An 8,662-nucleotide genomic window follows, 5' to 3' on the forward strand; every position below is an offset into this window, starting at 1 on the left:
GGGGCCCCCTTTTTGTTTTTTTTTATGGTAACAGTTATTGCTCAGACCAGGCTTTTGCAACCAGGGTTCTGTAGAGTACTAGGGATTATCCAGAGGTTGCTTGGGGTTCCTTAAGTGGTGGTGGATTCATCTCCTTTCTGTTATTACCACCAATGTGTGGGAGCAATTTTCCACTGACATTCAATGTATGGGAACACTTTTAAATTGACAGCCAATGTAAAGGTTTTCTACTTAATAACCACCTATGTAAGAGGCATTACACTGACCACATTTCCTCACACCTAGCTTTAGACACTATACGCAGACCTCACTGGACTTGATGTTGCAGGGCTAGCTTGGAATCTGACTTTTGGGCACTTATTGCACTTTCCAGATCAGAGTGTATGGTGTTAGCCGGAGAGCACTTTCCAGTTCCAGAGCCATGGCACAGCCCCAAGTTTTCATCTGTCTTTGAAGACTTAGTTTGTAAGTAAAGCCATTTGGTCTCTTGCATTGGAATCTACCTGACTTGAACACCACTAGGTACTAGGTTGAGGTTCACGTGCACTCTGCACTTTGTCCCAGAGAGGAAGCGTCATTCCGCTGCTGCTCTTGCTTTGCATTATTCCAGGCAGAACTTTGATTTCCAGCTTGTTCCTACTGTAACTTTTGGTTACATCCAGGAGTACACACCTTCTGTTACGCTTGCTATTTGAGGTATTCCTTTTTGCTGACTAGAAGCAAGCTGAAGGGTCCTGGGTCCCACCTAAGGGTGTGTCAGAACTATTCCCTTTGAAATGGATTTTGTTAAATGGTGGTCTATATCCACCATGAATCTGCCAGCAACTTGCCAGTAGAGGGTGTGGTCACCCTTAAGGAGCCTACTGATCAGCAGTTGGAATCCTTCTTTAAAGAGAAATTTTAGCCTTATCTTTAAAATAACAGAGAGACCTTTAGAAATGTTTTGTAATGGCAATCTACAAACAGATACTTCTAGATAGGTGCAGGCTTTTTATTCTTTGCATACCTTCTCATGTTGGCCATTTTACTAAGGGCAGATTAATCAATTTCCCCTTTACTTCCTGGATGTCTGGCACATGGTCTAGGACATGTGACCATGCACATCATCTCAGGGGGAAAAATGCCTTTCCCTGAGATCTTGCAAGACTTTGCAGTTTACAGATTATAGTTTCTATCAATGCGTTGTGATGTAGCCCACCCAGGATGCGTCTCTTAGGCATAGGCTACATCACTAATGCCTATGAATACCAGGAAGGGGATTAACTGTAATTATAAGTAAAAGCAAAATATGTTTGTTTAACAAATAATAACAAATTATTTAATTTCATATCCGCATACAGAACGAGTACAAAAATCCTACTGTCCTCTACTCCTTGGGGATCCTACCTTTGGCAGTTCTCTTTGGTCAGAGTCGGTGGAACACTATTGATAATACGTACTGTATCTTCACCACCAAGAACAGATGGCAGCACATTCTACATCAGGAAAAGTAGTCTAGTCGCTGCACTGGACTATGCTGTGAGCATTGGACCCATGCACGTTGATCTTCTTTAGGGACAATTTACTGGACACTAATTCCTCCCACCTGCTAGTCTCTGATTACACAGGAGAGGCTCACACTTCCACATATTCCTCAGTCCCTGCGCAAGAGGCCAAGCTTGTCTGAGGAGGACCCCTGGTGGTCAGCAGGCAGACCAAACTAGTCTCTTCATGCCGGCACCCCCAGACTAGCATGGGGAACCCTTGGGGAGCTATTCCCTCCAATACCAATCACTGTACTACTAAAGCTGTCAAGGAAACTGCAACTGTGCTTAGTCAGAAAGTCTCCTTAATTTAATGTCAGCTCTGTAATTCACTGCAGTCGCCCCACACACACACACTTCTTTCTGTGCTTATTATATCCCCGATCACATGCAAACGTATAATTTACTTACTTTGAGATAGATAGATACTTTGAGACCAAGTTTGAGATATAGCCGGGGGCAGAGTTGTAGATAGCTTTGTAAGTGGTTGTTAATATTTTGAATTTTATCCTTTGGTCTATTGGAAGCCATTGCAGGGATTGGCAGAGGAGGTTGCAGATACTAAGCAGTTGGTTAGGTAAGTGAGTCTAGCAGCTGCATTCATGATAGACTGAAGGGGGGATAGCCTGTGTAGAGGTAGGCCAATGAGGAGGGAGTTGCAATAGACATGACGAGATATAACATGTGAGGTTTAATAGGCAGTACATGTAGTATCCATTTTTGCTGAAGGGGTGAAGAACACTTTGGCCTGTTCGCTCTGAGTGCCAAGTAATTGTCCTTGTCCTGTAACCTATACTTCCTGTAGTTAAATTGTCTTTATTATGTTTTAATAAATACTGGAATAAATGGTATAATATTCTTAATGCATTGATATCTTTCTTTCCCAGCTTTGTAATTGTCGACCCTGTGATATGTGACTGCTTACTGAACGCATCCGAAAAACATGACCTCTCACTTCTCAAGTGGGATGACTTATTAACAAGGTACAGTTCAGATTTTTTTTTGTCCCAAAGGCTGATTAAAATGAACAAGTATGTTGTATTTGTGTACATGCACTTTATTATACTTACTACATAATATCCCTACATGTCCATGTAAGATGTCCAGTATTGCCTATCTTTGCAATCTGCAAATTGTGCAGTGGCTTCCATAGCAATAATCTATCTGAATGTTCCATATGAAGTATAACCACCAATAGGTTTCTTTGTTTGAAACATGTGCCTCATGTCTGTATTCTAAAGGCCAAAGTCACCAGTACAGGACATGTAGAACAACAGGGTTCCTGGAGACTTTTTTATTTTGCACCCCTTTCTTTGGATGGACAGTTTCTGGCATTAATTCTATAAAGGTTTTGATTTGTTTGAAGCTAAATATTTCAATGTTTAAAGCGTATTTAAACCCCAAAAAATGTTTATATATTGCAGCTTAAAAGAAAATGTATACAGCCACCACATTTAAGGACCTTTAAGGCTTTATCCCTTTCTTTTCACTTGGTGATCTGGTCGGTAACACACTTCCTGTCTTAAGGTGGCTCCGTGGAGGTGGTTCTGTGGAGGAGCAACAGAGCCAGATTTGGACAGCAGCATTGTCACCGTGTGGAGAGAGTAGCTGGAGTTCAGATTTAATATGTTAGTCAAGTCCATCCAACACTAACAGTTTTTTTGACCTTTTTGGGATGAAGGTTTTACATAAATAATTGTAAGCACCCCTGTCAGTGTTAAATGCTTTGTCTCAACCCTCTAACTGCCAGTGTTCCTGGACAGCTTGGCCTGTTAAAAGAAGTTCAAAAACAACAGTTACTGACTGAATCACCAGGTGAAAATAAAGGATAGAAAGTCTAAAAAAAGAAATGGTTTTGTGTTCTGACTTTCTTGTCTCTGCTTTCTGTGTTAGGTGCTTGGAAAGAATGCAACCTTCACATAGAGTTACCTTCCCTGGGATCTCCTCTGTTGTCCGTAAGGGAAATATCGAGCCCATTGATATCGCTGTAGCACAGAGGGGATCTAACAAAAAGGTAACTATATATACAAGTGAAAACTTAAGTTCAATTAATGTTTTGTGTGTGTGTGTGTGTGTGTGTGTGTGTGTAGAATATATACCCTAGATAACACCAAGGATCTGCTGGCTGACATTGTGTGTTGGATAAGGGCACATGTGCCATTTTTTTCTGTGTGAAATGGATACAGAAGCATGCTCAGGGCATTAGTGGCAAGAGTATTACGTGAGATTAACTCACTTGTTAGGGTCAAACTTGGCTGACCAGCAGAAGAGAGCTGTGAGAAGAGGCAGGCAATCCTATAGTGTGGAGTACATGACGGAGGTGTTTCTCACAAAGAACAATTGACCACTGATTGTGCAAGAGGAGCTTTTACAGAGCAGTGGTGTGCCTTGTGCCTACCAGGAGAACAGAAACAATATCATTCTTGTTGCTGGGGTTGAGATCAAGAAGAAAAGTTTATTTCAACTATTCTTTATTTTTATTTTTTATATGCAAGTCTTTTATTACATTTTCAAACACAAACCACTACATATATCACATACCGTAACAATTAACCAAAACAAAAGCATCTCTTATATAACACTCTATAAAACATCTATAATACAATATATAAATATATACTTTAAGCTGCCCATACACCCTGCGATCATCGGATGAAACTTTTTGTACAGCGGCCCCATCCTGCCCCGATTTAGCGCAAGGTTGAATCAGCAGTAATTAAAAGAAAGCACCTGGACGAATTGCGGTAATAGACTCCGCGTATTTTCGTCTGTGCATGTGCAGGGTAAATCTGACGGAAACGCTACCGACCTTGCGAAAATCGTACAATCGACCGAAGTTTTCTAACCTGCTGATTAGTCAAAAGTCGATCAATTGTACAGTGTTTGCGGTTGTACACTGCCCATCAACTTTACGAATATCAGACGGAAACGTGATCGCATACGAAAATCGGCCGATATTCGTAAGGTGTATGTGCAGCTTTAGGGTGCCCACACACCTTATGATAATCGTACAATAATCGCGGGAAATCCCGCCATCGTACGATTATCGTAAGGTGTGTGGAAGCCGTGCGACCTCTACTACTGTAAGGTTGCACGACTTTTAACTTACGAACATGTTTGAAAACCCGCCGAGATCGTAAATTTTTTTAAGTACCTTACAACCATCGCAAGACAAAGGTCTTGCGATGGTTGTAAGGTCTCTGCCCAGCATTAGACTTTGCAGTCTAAGTACTCCTGATTGTGGCCAGGTGTCAAGGTTTATTGAGACTATGGTGCAGTGATGAATAGTGACCAGAAGGTGGTGGAGGCTTTAGGATGATAGTTACAGCACCGCTCTCTTATAGTCCACTGTAAACATTCTAGGTCTAGGTTTGACAGGGAAACATGATTGGCATTTCCTGCATACCATTTTGGAGTGTGGGACTTGCCTAGGACTGCAACTAATGATTATTTCATAATCGATTAGTTGGCCGATTTTTATTTTTTTCGATTCATTGGAAAAAAAAAATGATATACACTCTTTTACTCTAAATACACAAATGGAGTGTTACAAACATAAAGTTTACTTCAGAATAAAACTGCATGCACAATGTTTTGCAGTTGCACCGCACTGGAATGCACGACATTGCAGTACCGCATGTAGCAGAATTTGTTGGGTCGAAACCAAAAATGACTTTTCCCACCTTTTTTTTATTTTATTTCTTTTAATAATTGCATGTATTAAATTGGACATTTTAATCTAGTTTCATGGATTTACAATAACATAGATTGAACAACTCAGAGCTAATATAGTAGCCAAACGTTTATTTAAAATAACACAGCAAATTTGGCCATAAAATACAATATGTGTGTGTGTACCAAGTCATCAGTTTAGAATTGGCCATGAATAGCCCCCTTTGTGATAGCACATTACAGGGGACAGGTTCTCTTTAAGGTGACATTAGGAGTCTATTAGACCCCTAGTTTCACCTTTCCATTTCAAAGAAGCTGTTCAAGCACACATTGCGCTTGATAAGCTTCAGCTGGGGAATGACAGCTGCCGGTGGCAGGATTCTGCAGCTGATAGCTGAATGCAAACAGCAGGCAGTGGGCGGGTGCAATAGCCATCTGCTAATGGCTATTTTAAATTGCAAGAGGTAAAAGCAGACTGGCTATTGCACCCACCCACTGCCTGCTGGAGGACCTGAAGGAGAGGGGTAGGTTTGGGGAGCTCTCCTCACTGCTTGGCACTGGCTGCAAGGGTCTGGGACCCCTCCAATCTGGATTGCGGGGACACAGAGCCGATGAAACACCTGCTCCTAGTGCGGAGCAGAGAACTAGGGGATCCACACTAACTAATCGATTAGTTGGTTGCAGCCTTAGACTTGCCTGAGTTCAAATTCTTGGATCAATCCCAGAAAAACAGAACCATGAGACGCATAAGAAAACCGAAGATGGGAGTTAAGCAGGATCAAATGTGGGAGACATCTAGAGCACCGGGGTCTTTTGACTCTTCTTAGAAGACAAGATTCCATAGAGGACTAGGACAGTTGGGGATGTTGCTAAAGGAAACAAGTCAGTTTAAGAGGGATTAGGAACTGCCAAACAGAATAACTTTATTGGAAATTTGCACTTGTATGAATAAGAACAGATAGCAGTGTCCATGCTGGCATAGTAAAATATACTGAGAATTTATATCCAGTATACACTATGTGGTGTCTGGACATACAGAATAACAGACTTGGAGAATTACATCCAGCATACAGAGGACCATAGTGTAAATGTCCCTAATGGAACAATGTAAATCAAATATATTAAATTTGATATTGCTAGTACCAGTGTAAAATGATTAACAAACTATATTTATACAAGCCAGTAACCCTGGGGTGGGGAGGCAACACCATAGTGCTCATCATTTGAAACTTTGGGGTCAATCTAAAACCTAGCCTAGCCCCAAATTAAAATCTAACATTGGTGGTTATATTCAGTGACTTGTTAGGCAGACACATCAAGGGTGATATCTTAACTGTTCATCTGTTTCAGAAAATGTTTTTGCTGATTTGTCTTTTGTTTAATACAGGTTACCATCATCAAGAACCTGGAGCTGTATGGCCTAGATCCTCTTTCAGTTGGCAGCGCTTTACAGCAAAGAGTGCAGGCAAGCTTCTCCTGTACAGTCCTCCCTGGTACAAAAGATAGAGTACAGGTACAGATTCAGGGCAACCAAGTGTCACAAGCTGGAAAGTTGCTGCTTGGTGAGTATAGTAGTACTATTGTGTTTTCTTACTCGTTGGACATTTTGCTGATTAGCAGGGCCTTGCTGATGTAGCGGCAGGAGGGGCTCCTACATTGAGAGTTATGGTATGGGGGGCACAGCTTGGGCAGGTTTCTCAAACTGAAAGCAGTTCAGGATACAGACTGATACCTGGATTCCCCTGTTTATTAGCAGCATTGAAACCCGGCTACCTGCAGCCTTCATTTATAAATTAGTGCTTATGTGTAAATGATGGTCCTTTTATCGGAACATAATGTAGAAATAAAGTTTAAAAAGACATTGGAAGGTTGATATGCAGCATCTTAAATACTTGAAAAGTGTTGACCTTTGCAAGGAATGTAATATGCTTTGTTTTTTCTGTTTTTTTACAGACTATTTTAAGATTCCTCGAAAATACATAAGTGGGCTAGATCTGGCAGTTAAAGCTGGCAAGAAGAAATAAATTCAAAACCTGTTCCCAATGTTAATGTGGACCTGAGCTTATGAAGTCTCGCCCAGTAGAGACAGCAGTCTGATTATTACAATGCCTTCAGTCAACTAAACACCATATAAGCTCCAGATAGTGTTACGACTGTGCATCAGTTTTAAGTTTGTGAACCATTAGGAGATGCTTGAATTTCTGTGAATGACTACCGAAATGCTATCTGATCTTTATCCAAGTCATAAGGTAGTAATAAAAGACGATCTTTATTTAAGGAATCAGTGTTTTTTTTTAATCTGCAAGATCTGGGTGCTTGTAGATCATGACACAGAAGAGGGAGATTTTGATGCTGATAGTTACAGCAAATGGCAAGGTAAGTGAAGGTTAGCAGATGTCAAGGCAAGGTCAGTGTTAGGTTAGGGGCTTAAGACTCAGGGTACGTTTTAGTATTCAGGTTGCAATGAGTTAAATTTAAAGTAACCCTGTTGTGAGAAAAGTCATCCATTGCTCAGCTTCTTCTGAAAGTGGTAATAACAGGACTTTTGTGCAGGCCTGGCTTTAATACATTCTTATCCACTGATCTGAAATAAGTAAGGACATTAAAAGAGTCATAGGTCTTATCTGTAGACAGGTGAAACTCAAATAATTAGAATATCGTGCAAAAGTTCATTTATTTCACTAATGCAACTTAAAAGGTGAAACTAATATATGAGATAGACTCATTACATGCAAAGCAAGATAATTCAAGCCGTGATTTGTCATAATTGTGATGATTATGGCTTACAGCTCATGAAAACCCCAAATCCACAATCTCAGAAAATTAGAATATTACATGCTATCAATAAAACCAGGATTGTACATAGTACAATATCGGACCTCTGAAAAGTATAAGCATGCATATGTGCTCAGTACTTGGTTTGGCCCCTTTTGCAGCACTTACTGCCTCAATGCGACGTGGCATGGAAGCTATCAGCCTGTGGCACTGCTGAAGTGTTATGGAAGACCAGGATGCTTCAATAGCGGCCTTCAGCTCTTCTGCATTGTTCGGTCTCATGTCTCATCTTTCTCTTGGCAATGCCCCATAGATTCTCTATGGGGTTCAGGTCAGGCGAGTTTGCTGGCCAATCAAGCACAGTAATCCCACGGTCATTGAACCAGGTTTTGGTGCTTTTGGCAGTGTGGGCAGGTGCCAAGTCCTGCTGGAAAATGAAGTCAGCATCCCCACAGAGCTCGTCTGCGGAAGGAAGCATGAAGTGCTCCAAAATCTCCTGGTAGACGGCTGCGTTGACCCTGGACTTAGTAAAGCACAGTGGACCAACACCAGCAGATGCCATGGCTTCCCAAATCAACAAAGACTGTGGAAACTTCACACTGGACTTCAAGCATCTTGCAGTGTGTGCCTCTCCATTCTTCCTCCATACTCTGGGTCCTTGGTTTCCAAATGAGATGCAAAATTTGCTCTCA

At 41.3% G+C, this 8,662-nt stretch overlaps 1 protein-coding gene across 2 annotated transcripts in view; it reads left to right on the plus strand.

The window, feature by feature from the left end:
- The window catches only part of EIF2D (eukaryotic translation initiation factor 2D), a 41,302-nt gene extending 34,020 nt beyond the window's left edge, over positions 1-7,282 (plus strand). Inside the window, exons 12-16 of one of the 2 annotated variants that reach the window (XM_018561316.1) lie at positions 1,820-1,822; positions 2,411-2,506; positions 3,417-3,537; positions 6,583-6,757; positions 7,149-7,282. In XM_018561316.1, coding sequence (XP_018416818.1) covers positions 1,820-1,822; positions 2,411-2,506; positions 3,417-3,537; positions 6,583-6,757; positions 7,149-7,219 — 466 coding nt within the window. In that variant the 3' untranslated portion in view covers positions 7,220-7,282. The remainder of the gene's footprint in view (positions 1-1,819; positions 1,823-2,410; positions 2,507-3,416; positions 3,538-6,582; positions 6,758-7,148) is intronic. The other variant, XM_018561317.1, reaches the window with a different exon arrangement.
- Positions 7,283-8,662: the final 1,380 nt, after the last annotated feature.

This window comes from Nanorana parkeri, unplaced genomic scaffold, assembly GCF_000935625.1.
Source record: "Nanorana parkeri isolate BGI_ZX_2015 unplaced genomic scaffold, ASM93562v1 scaffold516, whole genome shotgun sequence".
NCBI lineage: Eukaryota > Metazoa > Chordata > Amphibia > Anura > Dicroglossidae > Nanorana > Nanorana parkeri.